This window comes from Saimiri boliviensis, chromosome 1 (genome assembly GCF_048565385.1).
Source record: "Saimiri boliviensis isolate mSaiBol1 chromosome 1, mSaiBol1.pri, whole genome shotgun sequence".
Lineage (NCBI taxonomy): Eukaryota > Metazoa > Chordata > Mammalia > Primates > Cebidae > Saimiri > Saimiri boliviensis.
The window spans coordinates 29,015,487-29,039,798 of NC_133449.1; the positions used below are offsets into that span (position 1 = coordinate 29,015,487).

The 24,312-nt window shown below is 49.5% G+C and overlaps 1 protein-coding gene across 1 annotated transcript in view; it reads right to left on the minus strand.

The window, feature by feature from the left end:
* ALK (ALK receptor tyrosine kinase) overlaps positions 1-24,312 on the minus strand; it is a 769,803-nt gene that overhangs the window by 57,840 nt on the left and 687,651 nt on the right. Inside the window, exons 12-13 of the mRNA XM_003941519.3 lie at positions 22,110-22,272; positions 11,407-11,557 (exon numbers count right to left, since the gene is read on the minus strand). Coding sequence (XP_003941568.3) covers positions 11,407-11,557; positions 22,110-22,272 — 314 coding nt within the window. The remainder of the gene's footprint in view (positions 1-11,406; positions 11,558-22,109; positions 22,273-24,312) is intronic.

Sequence of the window (24,312 nt, forward strand, 5' to 3'; positions counted from 1 at the left end):
ACGATCTCAGCTCAACGCAACCTTCACCTCTTGGGTTCAAGTGATTCTCCTGCCTCAGCCTCCCAAGTAGCTGAGAGTACAGACATACGCCACCGTGCCCTGCTAATTTTTGTCTTTTTAGTAGAGGAGGGGTTTTGCCATGTTGGCCAGGCTGGTCTTGAAAGCTCAACCACAGGTGATCCGCCGGCCTTGGCCTCCCAGTGTTCAGATTACGGATATGAGCCACTGTGCCTGGCCAGCTGTTCTAATTCAGATTCACTTCTGGCCCCACATGTGGCCTTGGTTGGGGCTCAGCTCTTAGCCCCCAGGATTGTGCTGGAGGTTTCTGTAACAGCATCCTGCGCTCCCTGAAGAAAGAAGAGTGAGCTTACAAACAGCCACGCCTGCTTGTCGGCCGCGACAGAGCAGGCAAAGTCTTCAAACATCAGCCTGACCTCGGAGGAAAATGACTGTTGTTTTACTTAATAGAAAAAAAGCCAGTAAAACATCACATTTCCATCCACGCCGCTTCATAACCAGCCAGTGGATGCAGCAATTCATCCCGAGCCACGTCGTACGTAAAGCACTCAGGGGTGCCGGCAATGAGTCCTATGGAAATTTCCAGATAAATAGCTGAGATGCAATTTGTTTCATGGCATTTTGGATTTAATGATGGAAATAATTTGATATTTCTTAGAGTGGATTTAGTGTGGGTGGAAGGCTCTGAATTGCTATTGTAGAGAGCTGGCATTTCTTGTATATACGTGCAGCTCTGTCCAGGACTGGGGGGAGACTTCTGGGGGAAGCCCTGCTCACTGCCACTGGCACAGGCAGACATGTGCCCTGAGGGCTCGGCCTGGGCATGGGGCTTGGGGATGTGAGCTGCCAGCTGGGCAAGCACAGGATTCAGGGTGCAGTTCAGGTTTTTGTTTGTTTTTGAGACAGAGTCTCACTCTGTCACCCAGGCTGGAGCGCAGTGGTGTGATCATAGCTCACTGTAGCCACAAACTTCGGGGCTGTAGTGACCATCCTGCCTTAGTCTCCAGAATAGCTGGGACTACAGGCATGAGCTACCATGCTCAACCAATTTTTTTTTTTTTTTTTTTTTTTTTTTTTTTTTTTTTTTTAAAGAGACAAGGTCTTGCTATGTTGCCCAGACTGATTTCTAACTCCTGGCTTCAAGTAGTTATCTTGCCTCAGCCTCCTGAGTAGCTGGGAAAACAGGTACAAGCTACTATGCTCGACTAGTTTTTGTATTTTTTTTTTTTTTTAAGAGATAGAGTCTTGCTATGTTGCCCAGGCTAGTCTCTAAGTGATTCTCTTGCCTCAGCCTTCTCAAAGTGCTAGGATTATAGGCATGAGCCATCACACCCTGTTTAGTCTGAGTACTTGACGCTCTGCCAGAGACTTGCAGGGCCACACTTGGTGAGGCACCCCACCTCGCTGAACTTGCCTCCTTGCCTGTAGATTGAGGGGCTGCCCAGTCTGAACCAGTGATGCTAAGGTCCACCCCCTCGGCCTCCGCTTCATCTCCCCTCTTGGCTGGCGGGTGGGCAGCACTGGGACCTCCACCCCAGGGGATGTCCTCCCACCGTGAACAGATCTGGAGATTGCTGGGATGGGGAGGAGAGGGCAGTGGGGCTTGAGGATGGGGTTTCCTGTAGTGAGAGCCTGGACCCATGCTCACCATCCCCGCCCTGCTTCCGGGGTCTCCTTTAGATCAGGTGGGGGTGGGGAACAGTCAAGCCTCTTGCTGGACTAGCAGCAGCATTTGGACGAGTTGCTGCCGCCGTTTCCTCACCCGACTTCCAAGACTCCACACTCTCTTGCATCCTCTCCTACCTCCCTGGTTCCTCTTTTCCTGATCTCTAAAAGGCGGAGGGTCCCCTAAGCTCAGTCCTCGCTTTCTTCTCTATCTGTACTGCATCCTAGGCAATCTCATCCTGTCTCAACTTTATGCCAATTTCTCCCATATTTACATGCCCAGCCTGGACCGCTCTTAAACTCCAGCGACCTGTCTCCCCTCACCCACCCGTCTGCCTGTGGCTGTCTACCAGGCCTCTACAGCTCAGCATGTCTGCTACTGAACTCCTGATCTTGCCCCCAAATTTGCTCCTTCCATAGCATCCCTTAACTCAGGGGATGGCAGCCCCTCCTTCTGGTGGCTCAGGTTCCATGTTCGGAGTCATCCTTGACTCTTCTTCCTCTTAATTTCTCATTCAACCTGGCAGAAAATCCTTTTGGATTTGACTTTCAAATTATGCCCAGAATTCAACTACTTTTCATCCCTTCCACTGTTACCATCCTAGTCTAAGCCATCATCATCGCTTGTCAGGATTAACGCCACAGCCCTTGAATTCATTGTTTTGACCCTTCCCTCTGTCCATGTGGTCGATTCTTCATATTGCAGCTGTAGGGGGTGCAATATATTCAAGCTTATGTACACTGCGTATGGTATCTGGTCATGGGAATGAAACTCCCTGACCCTGAAAACAGGACAGGGAGTGGAGTGTTTGGTGTGATGAAGAACGCTGAAAACAGCCTCCCGGGGATGCAGTTTGAATGTGTACAAGGTCACAGGTGACTCAGCAACCCACCTCAAATGACCATCTAGTGGATGTTTGTAGTTAATACAAGCCCTTTCAATAAATACTTGGTGGACAGATGCTGGGGCGGACTCTCTCGGAAGAGCTACCCCCCAGCCCCACTCAGCTGGAGTTGTCTGAGTACTTCGTTTTTGGTGTTTATTGCAAGTTTTTGGTGTTTACTGCAAGCTATAAGCTTTATAACTTCTGCCCCTGATGTGATCACCTTGAATTTAAGTGTGAAGGAGGAGAGCTTATTAATTTTTGGGGAATCCCAGTAAGGAACAGTCCTGACTCCCATCAGGAGGATGGGACACACACTTAGAATATCAGGGGCTAGGTTATCATGGGTCAAGAAATGACCAAAGAGCAGAAAGTATTTTTTTTTAAAATAGAGCAACAGCCACTTAAGGCTATCCAGTGCACTGTAGAGTTTACACTCTTAATTTGGCAGGAACGCCCTTGGTTTCCTGATCAAGGAAGCTTAGAGTTATGGGAGCAGGTAGGTCGCTGCCTGAACTGCCTGAAAAGAGGAATGAACAAGGTCATTTTACTAATGTTACTATTTTGACCACCTGGGCGCTGATACACTCTGCATCGTATCCTCTTTATCTGCCAGATTGAGATGAGTCAAACCACCCATCTTCTCCACCTGAAGGGAATTCAGGAGCTTTAAAGGAGAAGGAAAAACAGAAACCAGAACAGCAGGGAGAGACTCCTCTCCTTCCTTCACTCCTTTCTGTGGGATATAAGGAAGAGAGTTTTTTCTAGTGAGGATAAGGATGGACCGGAGCCTTTCCTTCTCCTATAGAAAGGCTATTGCCCTCCTTTTCTCCACCCTTAGAGGGACCTGCATCTGTCCGCCCTGTTCAGGCAACAGTGCCTCCCACCCCCCTTGAGGAGACTGAAGGCCACCAAGGGACAGTGCTGGGATAAAACCCCCGGTTAGCGAACATGTAATCCGGTGGCCGCGTCTCCTTGACAAGCTTCCCTGCTGGAGGGGTTCCTCCAGGAGGGAAGGAAAGGGGCCGATTATGACTGTTTTCCTACAAGCAAGTTCTCACTTCCTGCTTCCAGCACCAGACCTCCTGGCCTTGTTCGTTCTATGACCCTGGAGTATAAGGGAAAGTTGGATACTACTTCCTGGGTTTCATCCCAGAAAGCTCTGGCTTTCTTGCTGCCCACAGAGGCCTGGGGCAGGAGAGTTGCTAAGATGCCAGGGAATACCCATTTAGTCACTGGCAGTCAAGGCAAGTGGGCCCCTCTCTGGGTTTGTGGTGACGGAGGGGAGGCCAAGAGGCAGAGACCAAGTTCCTGGGTGGCTGCAGGGAGCTCCAGCCGGGCCCTGAGGATCCGCCTCACCATGGTCATGTGCCTTCGTAACTGTGCCCAAACAGTGGCTGCTGCTTGCTGTACTGCTGCTTTTCCTGCTTCTGCCCGTCCCTGTCACCCCTTGCACGTCTCAGTTGACAGGTAGTCCCTTGATTTCCCTGGCCCCCTAGGGAAAGGGCTAAGAACCAGTCTGTGTGCACCCCGACCTTACCGGCCTAAGGTGGGCAGAGGGTATGGAGCAGCCTAGAGTACAGAGCCCTGGGAGAGAAGCCCGCTAACGAGGGGTGCTCTCCCGTAGCCACATGTTTCATGCTAACCAGGCTGAGGTGGACAAGTTCTGCCAGCTTCTGTCATCTTCAGAAGACAGAGGCAGCAGTAAGGAATGTTGGTTTCACTTTTTAATAAAATGTTTAAAAACACCATGGCTGGGAAACTTCAGAGCAGACCCTGTGCTACACGTCTGCTCCTCCCCTGAGCCCCTCTACTTGGGGGTGGTCAAATAATAAAAAGCCCAGTATGTTTTCAGTTCCTTACCTAATTGGGTTGGTTCGAAGCATAGGTGACCTGGAGGATAAGGGCGAGGTCTCCTCCCAGCCGGCTACCCTCCCGCCTCCAGTCTCCGCGCTTATATACACGCACGTTACCACCTGGTCATTTCCTGACCTCTTGCTGCCACTTGTAGTCTGTCTGTGTTCCTCTCGGGGGGTAAGAGTAGCAACAGGTGGCAGGCTGTTAAAAAGAGGCTGCCTAAGGAACCCGGGGCAGATGGGAAAAACCTGGCCACGGCCCTGCTTTCCCAAACTCACTTCTAAGACGTTCCAGCTAAAGGCTAATGCAAGAAAATGGCCAGCACCTAAAGACATTTAAAAATGTTTTTTGGGGGGTTCCTTTGGTTTGTTTTTTTAAACGGAGTCTCGCTCTCTAGCCCAGGCTGGAGTGCAGTGGCGCAATCTCAGCTCACTGCAACCTCCACCTCCTGGGCCCCGGTTCAAGCGATTCTCCTGCCTCAGCCTCCTGAGTAGCTGGGATTACAGGCACACACCACCATGCCCAGCTAGTTTTTGTATTTTTAGTACAGACAGAGTTTCACCAGGTTGGCCAGGCTGATCTTGAACTCCGGACCTCCTGATCGGCCCACCTCAGCCTCCCAAAGTGCTGGGATTACAGGTGTGAGCCACCATGCCCAGCTGTTTTTTTCCCCCTAATTTTTACACATTCAAGCTAACTCAATGCGAGTTTATTATCCTGGCAACTTGAAGTCACATTTTAATGACTTTCGAGGCCAAATTATGGTAAAAATCACTAAAAATATCCATCCCTTCCATGCCTTAGTTTAACAGGTAGGTTTATCTTTCACCATTTCTGTATTTTACATGTCATTTACCTGCCTCATAACCCCTCTAAACATATACAAAAGACCACAGATTTAATAGCTTCTCTTCTCATAAAGGAACGCCAACGTTGTGTCTGGTTATCAGGATATGATCCTGCTACTCTTTTCCTATCGTCAAGCAAGGAAAAAGTTCATACTCTCTTAGCTTGTCATCTTCATTGGCAAGTAGCAATGGCTGATGTTATTGGTAATATCAGCTTTCATTTACCAACTTTAAGCTCCTAAACTGTTTGCAAACTGTGCCTGTTACATTTTATCTATTGTCTCTAAGCCCTTGCTTCAGTCCACTACTGTCTTCATAGATAGTTCAGAAAAAACAAGACAGCTACAGTGTGGCAAGATGCCATGCAAAACTGGCAACAGAAGATCCAGGAACATTTTAAAACCAAGCAACAGGTGGAGTTGGGTGCCCTAACATTGGTCTTACAAACTTTTCCTCAGCAAGCCATAAATATAGGCAGTGATTCTGCTTATGTGCTGTATACTCATTTAGACCTCGCACATGTGAAGGGCATTACTGAGGAATCTCTGCTAGCTTTGTTTCTTGCAGTGGAAGAGCTCCTCTGTGCCCGTCGTCACCCTCTTTACATCATTCGTATTCGCTCTCATTCTAGGCTATCTGGTCCCTTATCAGAAGGGAATGCTCAAGCCGATGCTCTGGTACAACCATAAATGTGGTGTGCAGAGTTTCCTGCTTCTTCACGAGCTCAAGCTGATCATGCTTTTTTTTTTTTTTTCTTCCGTCAGAACGCTCACAGTCTTAAACAACAATTTCACTTGACGCTTGCTGAAGCGTGCATGATTATTAAAACTTGTCTTGATTGCCAATGACATTCTGGCTCTCCGTTTTCCTTAGGGCTTGGTACCAACCCACAAGGTTTGGTGCCTAATGCTGGCTGGTAAACTGATGTTACTCAGTATCCACCTTTTAGACGTTTTGAATTTCTCCACGTTACCATGGACACTTATACAGGCTTGACACATGCTACCCTCTGGACCGGAGAAAAAACTACAAATGCAATTACTCATTTGTTTAAATCTATTATAACTTTAGGCCTTCCACAGACTATAAAAGCCGATAATGGACCTTACTATCTTAGTGCTCAATTTACATAAGCATTGCAACTTCAACACATACAACGTAAAACTAGCATCCTTTGTAACTCAACCGCTTAGGCCATTATTAAACAAGCTCGTCAAACTCTTAAAATATATCTTAATAAACACAAAAGGGGGAGTAAGGGGTTCTCTGCTTGAGAACAGGACCTGTTGTTGGACAATCGACCAGCAATGACGGTGATGATTTGGAAGGCACCTGACATTACTTGAGGACAGCTAAGGAGCAACTATCTGGTTTGCTGTCGTGGAAGGCCCTGCGACTACGGAGAACTGGCTTCTTCTGTGTCTGGCGGTGGCTGGGGAAGCTGCTGAGAAAGTCAGACAGACATGCATGTTAGGGTGGCTGGTAATTCTTGTCCTTTGCCAAGTGGGATCAGCTCAAGAACATGTTTATTGGAGTCATGTTCTGAGTCCCCCGATTTTAATGTTAGTACATGGTGGATGCTGACCCGCCTTTGTGATCTAATGATATTTCTTGGACAGGAGGTCAATAGATGCCCCCGTCTTACCCTTTAACTGAAAATTTGGGATGGATTAAACTTAATGGCTCCTTGACTTTACTCTCTAGCAATCCTTCTCTTTGATTTTCCGCAATAGGACATGACAAATGTATTACTCTGATTCCTTGAGTATCTATGCTAAGCTTGCAAATTTGCCCTTAATTTCTGCTGTTACCACTAATCTTACTGAGGTCTCTAATGAAGCTACACAGGTGCCTGGTCTTCCTATATGCTGTCCGAGTAGGGACTGGCGATACAAGTGCGAGGCCACCCCTCGGTCTCCGTGCCGACAGCCTGCGCTGTGCCAGGCCTCTGTTTAACTAGGACGCCTTGCTTGATTGGGGTCCCCATGGTAATCTTATGTCTGCAAATCAGACTATTGGATTTAGCAGTCCCTTCAATAGTTTTATCACCTGATCAGAGTACGGGCTTTCAGGACCATATTACAACTGAAAGGGAAACAAGCTTTAAGCCCTGCTCAGACCCATATTTGGGGACTAGCTCTTCCTCCTTTGAACGGGTTCTTTCACATGGTGAGTACATTATTAGTGGTGGCAAGTATACCCTCTCTTTGCACAATAATGTCACTGATACAGTCCTGATTTGTACTACACATCCTCATATACTTTTGTTTGGGCAAGGTATTCCTCATATAAAGCAGAATCCATTCTTTTATAGTATTAAAGTCTTTTCCAACAGCTGGTATGCTACATGCTTGTCTCATCAAATCATTATACAGTTAAATATAACCTATGTCACGATCTTAATGCAGTGAGCAGAACTGTGGGTACCTGTAAATATAAGCTGGAACCGGGGAGGATATTCCACCTTGCGGTTATTTAGAAAAGCACAGCTGCAAGGGGCTTACCACGACCATCTGCCTTCTCAGATTTCCACTCTTGAGTGTGAATTAAAGAAACAACTTGAAGAATGGTGTCAGCAATCACAAAGACGTACCCTTCAGCAATTAGAAGAAGGCTTTCAATGGTTAAACCCGAACACTGGGTTGTCTGGGTTAGACGTACACATTTGGGTGATGGCCACTATACTTATTCTTTTTTGTATATGTTTGCTAGGCATCGGCAGGGGGCTTTGTGCTCCCACCCGACACATCTATGATCAGAGAAGAGCAATAGAAGCCTACCTTGCATTGGATGGCCAGCACGCTCTAAGAATTAAAGAAGGGGAAGATTTAGGGGGCACACGGCAACATAGTCAAGCAGCATAGTGTGTGAGGTCAGGGTATGGAAAAATACTGAGACGCTGTGTATGTTATTTGTGCATGAAACTCCTTGACCCTGAAAACAGGATGGGGAGTGTAGTGTGTGGTGTGATAAGGAACGCTGAAAACAGCCTCCTGAGAATGCAGTTTGAGTGTGTACAAGGTCACAGGTGCCTCAACAACACACCTCAAACGATCATCTAGTGGATGTTTGTAGTTAATACAAGCCCTTTCAGTAAATACTTGGTGGATGGATGCTGGGGCAGACTCTCTCGAAAGAGCTATCCCCAGCCCGCTCAGCTGAAACTGAGCACTTCGTTCCTGGCGTTCACTGCAAGCTATAAACTCTGCAGCAGCCAGAGTGGGCTTTTTAATACACATACTGCATATGTCACCATTTACTTCAAAACTCCCCTATGGCTCCCACATTAGAGCGGCCTGATCTGGCCCAGTTACCCCTGCCTTATCTCTTACCTACCCTTCTTTTTGCCCCCTCTGCTCCAGCCTGAGTGTTCTTTGAGCATTGATGAACCACTGGGACATGGCCTTTGCTGGGGTCATTGTTTCCTCAGATATTTGCCCCTCCCTCTCATCCAATGTAAGGTCTTTGAGAGCAAAGATCTTTCTTTTGTTCACTAAATATATCCCAAGTTCCTGGAACAGAGATGGTACAAAATAGGTACTCAATAAATATTTGTTAAATAAATTTCAATGAACTGAGAGCTGTCTGGATTATGGGCTGGCTCTCCACAATATTTGCCTTGCAGGGGATGGTAATTGTGGGATTTAATATTTGGAACAGACTTGGCTGCCTAGGGGACATTTAGAAATATCTGGAGGCTTTTGCAATTGTCATTGCTGGCGGTCGTTACTAGCATCAAGTTAGTAGAGGATGGGGATGCTGCTAACCATCCTGAAATACACAGGACAGACCCCTGCCCCCAGCCACACAGAATTACCTGCTCCAAAACGCCAATAATAGTACTGCTGTTAAGAAAGCCTGATTGAGACTCATGCTACCAGGCGAGGTTTGGAAGGAACTGAAGTAAAGGCTGAAGGCTGTGTGTGTTTGCATGCGTGCATGTTGTGGTGGGGGGTGAGGGGATGGGGGAGGGTTGTGGGGAGGAGGACTGCAGCAGCTGGAGCCCACTTTCAGCACAAGAACTCCAGCGTGGCCAGGTACACGGAAGGGCAACTATCCCGCATAGATGTGCGGTCGACCTGCAAAGCTGCCGCACACAGCAGTTTAATTCTTTATTTTTTATTTTTATTTGTTTATTTTTTTGAGACAGAGTCTTGCTCTGTCACCCAGGCTGGAGTGCAGTGGTGCAATATTGGCTCACTGCAACCTCTGCCTCCTGGGTTCAAGTGATTCTTGACAGGTATGCGCCACCACGCCTGGCTAATTTTTGTATTTCCAGTATATACAGAGTTTCACTGTGTTGGCCAGGCTGGTCTCAAATTTCTGACTTCAAGTGACCTGCCTGCTTTGGCCTCCCAATGTACTGGGATTACCGGTGTGAGCCACCATGGCTGACCTTTTTTCTTTTCTTTCTTTCTACCTTTGTTTCTTTCTTTTTTCTTTCTTTCTTTCTTTCTTTCTTTCTTTCTTTCTTTCTTTCTTTCTTTCTTTCTTTCTTTCTTCTTTCTCTCTCTCTGTCTCTTTCTTTCTTTCTTTCTCTCTCTTTCTTTCCTTTTTTGAGACAGGGTCTCACTCTGTTGCCTAGGCTGGAGTCATGATCATGGCTCTCTGCAGCCTTGACCTCCTGGATTTAGGTGATGCTCCTGCCTCAGCCTAAGTATCCGGAAACACAGGTGCCACGATGCCCAGCTATTTTTTTTAAAATTATTTTTTGTTGAGATAGGGTCTCGCCATGCTGCCCAGGCTGGTCTCGAACTCTTCTCTCAGCCTCCCAAAGTGCTGGGATTACAGGCGTGAGCCACTGCACCCGGCCCCTACAGTTTAATTCTTAGAGTCCACGTCATTCTCTTGAGAACTGTGTCTAGACACCATTTTTTTCTGTCTAGGGAGAACTGGAGAGGGAAGTAATGCCTGAAAACAGCCATTTCTCTCTTTTCTAAATGCCTCCTCAGGGGTGGAGGTGTGAAGCCACAGAGACCAGTTCCTTTCCCCACATGTCCCCGCTATGCCTTGCCCGACCTGCAGAGGGAGCTGCCCTCTGTCTCTGGCTGCGAATCGCCTCCTCCCACCTGCTTGGGAACCCCCTGTGCATCCACAAAGTTTGAGAGCTAGTAGGTTGATTAATAAAAATGATAAACTGCAGCAACACCAAGGAACAAGTAGATTTCAATTGAATTTTTTTTTTTTTTAAAGACTCGGTCCTGTGAAAAGACATAACTGATTACAGTCCAATCAAGTGAAAGTCCCTTGCAGAAGATAATGCAATCTTTCTGCTTAGATGAAAAAATTACATTAGCACTCAATAAATTCATGTGAAAATTACAGCAGCCTGTAATTTAACAGCTTAATATATTATATTAGGTTGGAAAGTCCTGATTATAGTTGCTAAATAAAAGTTGGAGTTGAGACATTTTTCATGCAAAGGTTGCACTTGCTAAGCTTACTCCTGTCACTTCACCTTAACCCTGAAGGGGCAGAAGGGAAAAGCTGAACTTCACTTTTGATGCTTCCTCGGCTCCCAGCCCAGGGCCTGGTTCTTAGGAGTCCTGAATGTATTTTGTGGAAGTAAACTGCTTTCTCGGTAGCCCTTCTTCCCACATCTCTCTGCCAAGGATGCTCTCAAATAAGTTTTTGGAAAAAGAGTCCGGGGTCCAGGGTGCTAGAACACAGCTGCCTGCCTCGACCCCTTCCCCGGGGCAAAATCTGTGCTTCCAGTGAGGGAGGCTGGGGCCTGGCCCAACCAGGAAATTCACCCTGCAGGGTGCTGAGTTCTTGCCAGGGGCCCTGCCAGGTCCTGCCTCCCCCCAGCACAGGCAAGAGGTGAACAACTTAACTGGGTGTGGTGGCATGTGCCTATAGTCCCAGCCACTGGGGAGGCTGAGGCAGGAGAATTGCTTGAACCTAGGAGTCGGAGGTTGCAGAGAGCTGAGATCGCACCATTGTACTCCAGCCTGGGTGACAGAGCAAGACTCTATCTCAAAAAAAAAAAAAAGAGGTAAACAACTAGGGTGCTGGGAGTTTGCACGGCTGGTAAGTGAACTTCCAGGGGAGGGTGTCGAGTGATGGTGTCCCCAAGAGGCCTCCCCGGGGGCCCGGGAGAGTGCAGACCAGAAGCCTCCGCTCTGGGTACTTACACTGGGGCAGGCGTCCTCCCCCTGCTGCCCGACCAGGATGTATAGCGTGTCATCCTTTTCCAGGTTGAAGATGCCCAGCACAGACACGCCGTGGGACCGCATCATGGTGTTCTTCCCGCCCTTCCCGCCAGCAGCTCCGTAGCCTGAGATGCTGCAACAGGACAAAGAACGTTGGCTCCTGCAGTTGCATGAAGACTCTCCCCCTTCCTGCCAACCCAGCAGCTTCCAGTGGGCTGAGCACATCACCGTCCAGGTCTGAGGGTTCTCCCCCATATCGGTTCCTGCAGAAAGGGATTCCTCTCCCCGCCTTCAGGAGAGGACAGTCAAGTTTAGAGAGGGGCAGGGAGTTGCCTCAGTCACAGAACCAGGAAGGTGAAAGACTAGTAAAGGGTGCAAGAGAGAAAGATAGGAAAAGAGTGGGGAGGAGGAAGGGAAGAAAGGAGGGATGGAGGGGAGAGAGAGGGAAACAGAGAGAGAGAGAGAGGGAGAGAGAGAGAGAGAGAGGGAGAGAGAGAGAGACAGAGAGAGAGAGAGGAGAATGCATGAATGTGGCATATTGGAATGATGGATTTCTGAATACCTAGATTTCCTCATTATGGTTTTCTCTGCTTGTTCCAGATCAAAGGACTTGTGTGACCTTAGATACGTAACTTAACTTCCCTATTCCTCATCTATACCATGGGGATAATAAGCGAACTTGCCTCCTAGCCTACATGTATTATGAGGATTGAAGACATTAAGACTTGTGGTCTTAGAATTGTGGCTGACATGTAATAAGCACTCAATAAGTATTAATTAATTATTATTATTATTAATGATGGTAGTAGCTGTTATTGACTTGGTACAAAGTTGTAAAGTCTCCTCATGGGGTCTGGAAACCAGGAGGTTCTGCACAGAATGATCCAGGAGAGCAGCGTGGATGAGCTGGCTGTCTGCTGCCAACCCAACAGTAACTCCTTCTGGAGCAATATGTGTGCAGACAACAAACAACCCATCATGATGAAAATAAAAACAGAACGAGGGGATGGGAGATAATTTCTGCTGCCTCTTAGGTTGCTGCAATGAAGTCAAGCAAGGATGGGGAAAAGAACTCTCTCCTGAACCGTATCAGAAGAGCGGCATGTTTTGAAGACAGCTAGCACGCCAGCTAACAAATGGGTCCCCAGAGACCAGCTGCCAGGGTATGGGACTCGGGAGACTTTCACATCCGTGTGTGCTCAGATCCAAGGTCTTTTATGAAAATCCAGGGAGAGATGCAAGGCGGTTTTGCGCATGTGCTCACTCAGTAGCTCCTTTATCTACAGTTCCAGGACATGTCCCTTGTTCCCAGCGTGTGAGGGGCCTCCCGGAGCTCTCCCAAGGCAGAACCCATGGCTCTTCTGCAGAGGCTGTTTGCTAACATGGCAGGCAAGGAACTGAGGTCTCCGCGAAATGGAAATGGAGGATCTTGTGCCCATTGCCCTGGTGGGTGCCTGGGCATTGGTGGGAGTTTATTGAATGTTGGGAGGGGTTTGAGGTTTTGTGGAACTGAGACAGCTTCGGGCTCTTAAAGAGCTCACAGAGAAACTGGGGAGATGATCTTCATGATGAAAAGAGAAGTCTCACCATAGGGTGGCTATGTTGAGGAGGCAAAGTGCCTCCTCATATATAAACAGCAGATGTTATTAATCTCATTTGACAAATGAGGAAACTGAGGCTCAGAGGGACTAAGTAACTCATCTGAGGCCATATAGCCAGTCAGTGGCAGGCTATGGTCCAAACCCTCACACATCCTCTTTTAGAGGCTATTTCTTCCCCAGTGTGCTGCTGGGATGCACAAAGAGAGGGGCCCGAGAAACTATTTGCCCCCCTCCTAATTCCCAGACCCTCAGGCAAACACTCCCTCCTGGTCCATTAGAAATGGACAAGGTGATGACCATAATTAAAAGGCTGAGAAAAAGGAAGGCTTATTGGTGAAAGGTAAGAGGAAGCAGAATTATTTTACTCAGTGAATGGAAACCTGGGTGGGGGATGGTGCGGTGGCTACCTGTGGTCTAGGGACAGCAGTGTGGATGGGCCCTAACTCTGCCCTGCTCACTGCCCCAGGTTTCTAGGGCTTGATCAGGCTGCATAAAAGTCATCTTGGTCAGGCGCGGTGTCTCACGCCTGTAATCCCAGCACTTTGGGAGGCTGAGATGGGCAGATAATCTGAGGTTGGGAGTTTGGGACCAGCCTGACCAACATGGAGAAACTCTGTCTCTACTAAAAATACAAAATTAGCTGGGCGTGGTGGCATGCGCCTGTAATCCCAGCTACTCAGGAGGCCGAGGCAGGAGAATCGCTTGAACCTGGCAGGTGGAGGTTTCAGTGAGCCAAGATCGCATGACTGCACTCCAGCCTGAGCAATAAGAGTGAAATTCCATCTCAAAAAAAAAAAAAAAAAAAAAAAAAGTCATCTCCACCTGAAAATGTGGTTTGCTTGGAAAACTTCTGCCCAAGACGAAGTCCTCATCCTACCACCCCTGCTGTGGTTGAAAGGTAAGCTTCACCCTGCCCATTCCTTTTGGTATCATTTGCACAGTCATTTGCATCAACCATGTATTATGAATCATTCTGAACTCTTTGGTATGTTTAAATTTAGCCAAATTCTTCTATTTCAGACGTTGTTTGTTCCTGACTCCTTTTACTCTAAGTTTTCTTTGCCATTTTTCCTGCCCCCCTCCCCCCGCCCCAAACCACATCTGAGTGCCAGCCCCATCTATGTCTTGACCTAGTTCTTGATGGTGAGGTGGGATGGAAAGAGCCCTGGGCTCTGAGTCATTTGCTTGTCCTCTTTCTTCTGGCTGTGTGACCTGAGGCAACATGGTCAATGTCTCAGAGCCTCAACTTCACTACTGAGGAAGAAAATGAAGACATGAACCCCTGCTCTCACGGGCACACAAAGCGAATTTGAGAAGACTGCAAATCCTTGCAAAGCCCAGGGCGAGATCCCGGGCTGGGGTCAGAGCTCCAGATTCCAAAGTGCACAGTAGAGCTTGGGGAGCAGGTGTCCATGGCTGGGTTGTACTTTCCTGGGCGGTGGCCTCAGCCCCACATTTCCAACCCAGATGAGGGGCTGGCTTACAGTCAGGGGGAGCAGGCAGCTGCCTGAAGTAACTGCAGGAGTCCTGGAGGGAGCAGCTCCCTCATCAGGCCCCTGAAGCCTGAAATTCCACCACTAGAGCTTCACTCCTTCGGAAGCTTCTAGTTGCTACTACAAGGCTGATTGCCTTTGGAGTGGGATGCGCCACAGTTAGAAAGGCAAGGTCTTGAATGCAGACAGACCTGGATCCAAATCCCAGCTCTGCCACTCAGGCCCAGGGGTAGGCTGAGCCCAGAGAGGTGCCTCCCTCCCAGGGAGGACCTTGCGCCGATCCATCTAGAGAGGGAGCACCTCCAAAGCCCAAGGTGCTTTGCTTACTTCTCCCTGGTCCTGGCCCTGCCAGTGTTACTCACTAGCTGTGTGACCTTGGATAGGTTATTTACCCTCTCTGAGCCCAGTTTCCTCATCTATCAATATAATACCTACCTTGGAAGGCTGTTGTGAGAATTAAATGAGATGATGCTTATAAGGGACCTACTTCAGTGCCCAGATGGTAGCCAGTGAGTGACAAATTATAGCTCCTGTCATCATGTGCCCCCCTTGCCCCGGTGGGTGAGCCTGTCCACTCCTTTTCTGGGGGTGACTTCTGGGAGGCAGACGGGGACCAAGTGGGTGAACCAGGGCATGGCCAAAGGGGCTTGGGGTCAAGGCTGTTCAGTTTCACCCAGGACACACCTCTGTGTAAGGCACAGGGCAGCCTTAGCACTTCTGAAGACCCCCACACCCTGTGAATCGCGTTTCACAAACTCACGCTATGATAGTAGCCTCAGCCTGCCTCTCCGAAGCTTTCTACCCATCCCTTGTAAACAATTTATTCTCGATGGTTGAGGAACAACAAGAAATTAATATATACCTGCCACTCAAGTGGGGAAAATGACTCACAGTGATTCCAATTTACTGGAAATTACAAGATACTGTTCTCAATGAGCTGATGCTGTAATTTTTTTGTTTTTCCTCATCTAAATCCATGTCCCCTGGTCAGAATAGATGTTTATTGGGTTTGCGTTTTGTATTATTGACTGTGAGCCATTGTTACCTTATGTAATTGAGTTGTGAATCTTTTTTAAGTAAAGAATTAGCAGCAAATCAAAGTGGCTGCCTGCTGGATCCTAAAATAAGAGCACAGCTGGTGTATAGCACATTGGCAGGGCCCACACTCACATGGGGGGATCTTGGGGGAGAGAGTGGACCCAGACTCAGAAAAACAGAAGTGTCCCATTCCTCCCTGCACACCCTCTGAAGGAGAGGGAGAGCGGCACCCTATTCTGGGCTCTGCCTTTAACTCTCTGCGGGTTCTTGGGCAAGTCCCTTTTGCCCCTGTTTCTCAGTTTCCTCATCTCATCTGTGAAATCAGGATGGTAAGCTCTCTCCTGCCCACCCTGCAGGGTTATTGTGAAGACACATGACACGTGTGAGTGTGGATGGAGCTTGGTCAGTGGGAGATTTCTCATCGGGTATGTAGTTGTGTTATCCAGATAGGGGTCAGGATTGAAGGGCCCAATTGTGGAGGCAGGTGCTCCTCAGCGGGGCCGGCCCAGGTTCCGCTCCTGTTGTGTCAGTGAGCAAGGCTGATGGTCTGTTTCTTCCCTCAGCACCTTCCTGGACAGTGCAGCCCTCCCTAAGTGCCTTGAAACACCTGAGCTTCCAGGAACCTCAGTGACCTCTCTCTATACCCCCTGCCTCTGCAGATGGAGCCTCTGGAGAGGAGGGAAGAGATCTTTCTATGTCACGTGGTGCATCGGTGGTGGAGGTTGGACTCAAACTTAATTCTGCCTGCAGCCCATTCATCTTTGTCTAATTCCCCCATCTCTGACATTCCCTGATCTGTGCCCTTTATAGCGATGGCTATCCATACAATTACTCTGGCAATTACTCATGCCTGTGACATCTCTCCTAGTATTGTCTAGAACTTGATTGTCATTGTGGACTGCTATTAAACTTTTCTGTCCTGTGGTCTTTCTAGAGACTGTGAGGCTCCAGAGTCTCAGTCCTTTCTATCAGTCTAGTCAGAGCCTGGCACACAGTAGGGGCTTCATGGCTTAGAGCCCTGCACACAGTAGGTGCTCCATGGCTCAGTGCCCTGCACACAGTAGGTGCTATATGGGTCAGTGTCCTGCACACAGTAGGTGCTATATGGGTCAGTGCCCTGCACACAGTAGGTGCTCTATGGCTCAGTGCCTTGCACACAGTAGATGCTCTATGGCTCAGTGCTCTGCACACAGTAGGTGCTCAATGGTTCAGTGCCCTATACACAGTTGGGGTTGTATGGCTCGGTGTCCTGCACACAGTAGGGCTTCATGGCTGTTTGTGGAGTGAGTTGAATGATGGTGTTGTCTGGCTGCACAGGCTGCTCCCTGGAGCCAGGTGAGGAAATTAGTGCCACTGACAGAGACCATGGGGAATGGCTGTGGCCCATATCAGCTAGCTCCAGCTGTGATGTGCGGCCTCTTGTCCATTGTGTGAAGAGCAGGTGAGCCATGCTCTACATCCTGGCTGGGAGCTGCGGGCTGTGCTTGACAAATAGTATTCTATTCAATCTGTGTGCCTACGGTAGTGGGTGGGGAGGAGGTGAGGGCCGGACTGTGAGCTGAAAAGGATGCTGGTCCTAGACAGGTAGGAAGGCAGGTACGCTGGAGGGGAGAGACGGATGAAGGAGAGGAAAATTCAGGGAGAGAGAGGGGGCAGGCTGGGCTGGGTGCTGGCCTCCTCTGCCTAGGGCAGGCCACCCTCGGGCTCTCACTGAGTCCCTGATAGTCCTCTAGAAGCTGATCTGTGCCATCATCTGTCTCCATTTTATGAAAACACTGAGGATGCTGTCCCTTCCCCAGCACCAACCCCATAATCCATGTTCTTCTCATGGCCCTGCAGTGACCTTCCACCCTCCCATCCGCTCCACCAACCCATCCCCTAGACACCATGGTCACTCAGCACCACGGCCCGGAAGCCCCCTGAGCAGGGCCCCTCTTGCTGCTGCTCTGGCCTTGCCTGTCCTCAGCCAAGTTCGTCGGAGCGTGGCTGCGCTCCTTGTCCTTGCTTCTGCAGCCCAAGCCAGAGTGTGGATGTCATCCCGGTGTTGCCCCTGATCCCACATTCACTCAGTTCTCAACTCACGCTGATCCCACCTTCCAAACACCTCTGTGCCTGCCCCTGCCTCTGCTCCTTCGCCGCCCCTCCCCCACCCCTCCCCTTCCCTCCCTCCCCCACCTTCCCCCACTCCTCCCCCACCACCCTCCACTCCTCCCCCACCACTTGCTCCCACCCCACTCCCCCCTCCCGCACACCTCCCTGACCCCTCCTCCTTCATCTTTCCCTTGTCCTGGCTTTGTGCTTTTGACCCTGGCCTGGGTGACGGTGACTGCCTTCCATCTGCTCTCCCCACCTCTAGACCATTTCTGTCATTTCCACCCCCATGCTGTCACCAGGGGGAGCGAGAGGCATGTGGGGGTGACATTGCAGCCCCAGGACCTGGCCCTGTTGCCTCCAGCCTCGGCTCCCCCAAGCCAGCCTTGCCCGACTTCTCATCAGCAGTACCGATTTCCTGTGCTCACCGCAGGCACTGGACAGCAAGAAGGCCCACCCGCTTCCTTGTAGAGAATGCCCTAAGCCTTCGAACTTAACCCAGGTGCCCATCTCCTGGCAGGAGTAATTTACGAACTCAGCTGAGTGCAGCTCCTTTCCTCTGGCCTCGGCAGCAGCACCTTATGCAAACTTCCACTGCAGTTCTCTCTACGCCCGCCCCACGGAGATGCCGTGTGCACACCATCACCGCCCTTGGCAGCAGCGCCTCTGGGGCAGGGCTGGGTCTTAATCACCTTTGAAGGCTTGGTGTCAGGCACAGCATCCTAAGGGGTGCTCAATATGGTTCACTGAGATCTACAGAGCAGGGGAAATGAAGTCCAGGAACCTGGACACACGCCTGCATCTCAGAGGAAGTGATAAGTCCAGGGCAGGGAAAGCCGGGCATGGGGGGTGGAGGAGATGAGAGTTCTGGGGTTCACCCAAGCCCCCATGCCAGCCTGCTGTCTCCTCCTGCCTCTCCTCCTTCCTCTCCCTCTTTCTGGGCCTCTTCCTTTGTGGAGGAGGGCAAAGCTGTAAAGGGTGGGAGATGGGCCCAGATAAGTTACCAGCTAAGAGTGGGAGTGTTTCCAATGTGTACATCTTGCAGGGGGCCCCAGGTAATGGTGGTCCCACCTTGGCATGAAGTCGCGGCTTGATCGCATTAGTTCCCTTCCCTTCACCTCTCCAGCAGTGGGCAGAGAAGTCAGCGGAGCTGTCCCAGTGCCAGACCTCGATGGCAGTCGTGCCTCCAGGATGGTGGGTTCCCTAGGGCGCAGCTCCCACCTTTCTGTTTCTAAGCACCTTTTTCTCACGTCCTCTAGTACGTCTTGTGTTCTTTCAACAGAGGAACTGCACTTATTAAATAGTAATAACTACTGTAGAGAAAAAGTCTTCCAGAGAAAAGGCAGTGACTTCTCAGTCATATTCTGACTTGGGGACATTTTGAAGTGGTCTAAAAATGAAATCCTTAACTGCTTGCTTCTTGGATTACTAAGTTATGTGACCAATAGACTCTGGTCATCCAAGATCTGAGTCTCTTCCAAGGTCAAGGAGGAGGTGAGGGTGAGGAATATCTCTTAGAACCTTTATTTGGTTAAAACACAAGTTTTCAAAAACAACAATGACTGGCTGGGTGTGGTGGCTTACATCTATAATCCCAGCACTTTGGGAGGCCAAGGTGGGCGGATCACTTGAGGCCAGGAGTTCAAGACCAGCCTGGCCAACATGGCGAAACCCCTTCTCTGCTCAAAATACAAAAATTAGCTGGGTATGGTGGTGAGTGCTTGTAATCCAGCTACTTGAGAGGCTGAGGCAGCAGAATCGCTTGGACCTGGGAGGTGGAGGTTGCAGTGAGCTGAGATTGTGCCATTGCACTCCAGCCTGGGCGACAGAGCGAGACTCTGTCTCAAAAACAACCATGACAAAAACCCAACCCCAATGGCTTTTGGTTTTGGTTCTTCCATTTTGATATGGTCCTATCTTAGGCCAGATCAAAATGTCTCCTTCAATAATTTGGACACTTCAAAATGGCCTGCTTCAACAGAAAAATGGCTCCTTCTGTATGCTTCTAATGAGGCAATCACCAGACAGTGGTGGGGCCTGGAGCTGGTCTCAGTCTCAATAGTTCAAAGAGATGAGTGGAGACAGCTTTCTGATTTTGGCTGGGATTCTATGAACTCACCGTGGAAATACTGTGGCACTTCCTGCAGATCAGAAACCTGACTTGAATTAGATATGGCTGTGATTAATAATAAATGGGAAAATGAATTAATTATTATTTAATAAGTGTAGTTCATCTGGCAGTCCAAATTTTTCAGAACACAGGGCTCATCTAAGGAATTCAGAGAAATGTCTTTGGAGGCAGAAAATGTCAGAAACTCCTGCGTATGGGATCAGCACGTTCTTGGAAACACTGGCTGTGCCTGCTGCTGGATGGCGGCGCTGCTTCAGCTGAGTTCTCCACCCATGGGCCAGAGAGCACCCACCATGTGCAGGCATTGTGCCAGGCACTATATAGCACCTTTCTAACCCCTGCCTCTTACAGATGGGGAAACAGAGTCTCAAGACATTGACTGACCTGTGCGAGTTTGGAAGTGGGCCTCATTCACACTATCTCAGGGGAACACAGCCCAAGAGAATCCCCATGCAAGGCACCTCCTGATGGTGTGTCCCCCTCTGTGGGACAGGCAGCAGGGGAAGTCTGGCCAAGCTGGCATTGGCGGTGCCCTGGGCAGGGTGGGGCAATGGACTCTGCTGGGGGCTTACTGTTGGGGTTCCCGTGTGCCTCCCAGCTCCTCTGCCTTCATCATATTGCTTTTTGTATATGGGGTGTGCTGGCCAATATCCCTTCAGGAGGTGGGGCGCCTCTCAGCCTCTCATCTCCAGAGGCTTCCAGGAGGTGGGTGGTGGGCGATTCCTATGCCCTCCTTCCTTTTCTGTCCCTCTTGCCCTCTGCATGCCTCCCAGAGTCCATATGTGGGCTTTGGTAGAAAGAACACAGACTTTGAGCCAGTGTGCCCTGGGTTTGAATCCCAGGTCCGTCACTGATTGTGTAGCCTCAGATGTGTTGCTAAGCCCCTCCGACTCCAGGGTTTTCACATGGAAACACGAGAGCAGCAATAATAATGCCACCCACCCTACTGCTAAAGCAGGAGCAACACCTGTGGGTCCTTAGCAAGCATTCATTTCCTCGTCTCCAGGAGTCCTTTCCTCCCTGCCCTGGGCCCCACGGAGGTTTGGCTCAGCAGGAAGGGGAGGTCTGGCTTGCTTGGCGTGGCAGGGCCAGGGGTGGTCCAGTGTCTTCTGGGATATTTACTGGGGGTATGTGGGCGCTATAGCAGCTAATCTGATTGTAGCCAAATCTTGTTATAGCATTTCTGCCCGGAGTGCCATTTAAAAAGCACTTAGGGCTGTCGCGTAACACATTTACCGAGACCCCCGAGATGGGGCTGCCACAGGAAATGCTAAGCTGGAGAGAGAAAACAGGGCAACTTGAGAAGCCCCTTTCCCTCCCAGGAGGCCCAGGATGTGGCAGATGCTGGAGGCTGTGGGAAGGGGAGGGGGGCTCATTTCCTATTGTTTCAGCCCCTGAGAACATTGCACCAACCAGGCATAGTGGTGATGCTTTCCTCTTAACCTGCCCCCATGCTCTGTGGAGAACTGGGGCCCTGCCCCAGAACTCTGGAGGTGGAGGCTGCTTCTGGAAGTGCAGCTGTGGGGACATCTCTCTGAGCCTCAGTATCCTCATCTGTAAAATGAGGATGGCAGTACTGGCCTTGCCTCGTCATAGAACTCCTTTAGGGGCTACCTAGGTTTACCTAAATCGAGCTCAGAGTTTCTAAAAGGCTGCATCGACATCACCTGAGAACTTGTTAGAAATTTCAGTTCTCAGCCCCCACTCCAGACCTTCAGAACCAGATGCTCCGGGAGGGGGTCTTGCAATCAGGGTCTTCCCCAGCTGCCAGTCTTAGCATTAGCTTCCTTCGATGCCATGATCTCAAAGTGGCCAAGCAGAGCTGGACCTCCTTCCAGCCTGGCCCTGTTCTAATGGAATACTGGGGGCGGGGTTGGGGCTGGGAGGAACGTTCCCGAACAGTTTGCTCTGCTTACGAACAGTGAAGGCCCAGGAAACGAGGCTTGAGAATAAAGCATCAGCTTTCAGGTGCATTGTGCTTCTGTTTCCCAAACATTTTACATGCATGCCTCATTTGAAGAGCATTAAGTAATATTCAATGAACAGGCCACCATAATTATCCTTATTAGCAATAATTCTGAAGCTAGCTCATGCATGCATATCACTTCCATGAACAGTCTGTGAGTTTCTTGTGGACAAAGGACATATCTTCCTTTGTTGCCATATTTCCCTAACCCAAATCTCCCCATCTTCAGCCCTTTCCCCACACTATGGGCCTGAGTCTATGGCTTTTGAACCTTGGCGTGCCTGGGCACCCCAGGAGCATGTACCCAAAGGCAAGACTCCAGGCCTCTTCAGGAGGGTGGGTATGTCCCTCCTCTATATACGCACCTGTAGGTGTCGGTGGCTGGCACCTTCCAGATCTGGATGCCCTTCAGGGGGCCCTCGCTTCCCACCTCCACGCTCAGGTTGGAGTTCTGGTAGGCGTTGTTGCATTGGGCTTGGGTGGGGCCGTGGGGCCCGCTGGCCCCACACGTGGTGAACAGCCAATGAACTGCGGCACAAGAGGAGAGGCAGTCACTCACATGGCCAGGTTCCCCCTCCTCCATGGGCCTCCCTGGGTGGCCTCTGAGACGTCTGCTCCATGGCCCCAAACCCGCAATCTAAGATGGCACCAAGGTCAGGGCAAGAAACACTAATCAGCCATAAAACTGGAAACTTCTAAAGAAAGCCTACTATGTGCCAGACCCTGAGGCAGAGACAAAGATGGAGCAGACTTAAGATGCACCCTGGCCTTAAGAAACTTACAGCTTTGGCCAGGCTCTGTGGCTCACGCCTATAATCCCAGCACTTTGGGAGGCCGAGGCAGGAGGATCATGAGGTCAAGAGATCAAGACCATTCTGGCCAACATGGCAAAACCCTGTCTCTACTAAAAATACAAAAATTAGCTGGGTGTGGTGGTGCGTGTCTGTAGTCCCAGCTACTTGGGAGGCTGAGGCAGGAGAATCACTTGAACCCAGGAGGTGGGGGTTGCAGTGAGCCGAGATTACACCATTGCACTCCAGCCTGGTGACAGCAAGATTTCATCTCAAAAAAAAAAAAAAAAAAAAAAAAAAAGCTTACAGCTTCTACAAGAGACCCAAAGGGATGCAACCAACAAAACTACAGGACAGCAAGAAAAGCAAGCCACAGGAGGGCCCAGCCAGCACTGCACTAGGGGAGTTCCAGGAAGGCGAGAAGGCCCCTGCAGGTGGGACAGGTGTGGGCAGTGGCTGGGTCTTCTCCCAGTCTCTCATCGAGTCTAGTGGGGCAAACAACAGGTGCTCAATCTGTGCAATTGTTGACTGCAACTCACCTGCTCAAGAAGGCTTAGCATTGCATGTAGGAGCCTCTTTGCTTGGAGACAATTGAAAAACAGAATCGAAAGCTCTGTGATGCTACATTGGCCCAGGGACCCAGGGTGGTGGTGGGAGCAGGAAGCTCTGCATGCCCTGGCCATGGCTTGGCCTGCCTGTCCGCGCTCCCTAACAGACCTGCAGCAAGGCAGGGCTCAGCCTCCTTATTAAAACCATCTTGCGTTTGGAAATGCAACGAAAGCAGCTTTCAGGCTCTCTATGCAACAGAGTATAAAAAAAATGGGAACACAGGTCGAATGTGTCTTTGGTGCATGCTCCTCCTTTTCCCAGCCCCCCTCACCCACTTCCTGGTGTTCTGTGTCCCACCCAATGTCCCTAGGTGGCCTTCTGGGGGGCCACACAGGAACACTCAGCACAAACTCCTCCCCACCCCCTCAACCCCCGCCGGCCATTTCCTTTCAAACTTTCTATTTTTGAGCCAGACCGAACCTTGGGGAGTTGTCAGATCTCACGTTGGCCAGAATTCTAACATTTTTACAACCTATAAAAACTTTTAAAAAGGGGTTATTGATAAATTACTTTTACTTAAAATACAAAAATCTCATGATAAGATTGCAGAAATTCTCTTAAAAGAGAGATTAAGTCTAAGGAAAATGATGGAAACATGAATTTGGCTGTGCATAATTTTGCTCACTCAAACATTAAAGTGAAAACATTTTTGAAGACTTTGCACTGATTGAATGACGCCAATGTGAAAGGTTAGCTTGGGTTGCCAGTTATAAGCCATAGATTGAGACTGCATGGGCAGGGTTGCTAATCTGAAAACTAGGCCAGTTCTGGTGGGATATTTCATGCTGCCCTGGCCTGGAGGCTGGAAGATGGAAGTTCTGGGTGAGCTTCTAATGCATATGCCACTCAGCACGGCGTCCTCAGTGCTTTTCTGGGCTTCATTTTTCTTTTTTGCAAATGAAGATGTTGATTTCTATTAGGTTTCTGAAGGTCATTTCAAGGGCTGGAAGATAATGGAGTTACTCAAAGATAACTTTGGGTGTGAATGGCTGGTTGTTAGTTTTCTGATTTTTTTTTTTTTTTTTTTTTTTTTTAAGACACAGGGTCTCACTCTTGCTCAGGCTGAAGGTAGTGGTAGTGGTATAATCATGGCTTACTGCAGCCTCAAATTCCTGGGCTGAAGCAATCTTCCTGCCTCAGCCTTCTGAGTAGTTGGGACTACAAACCC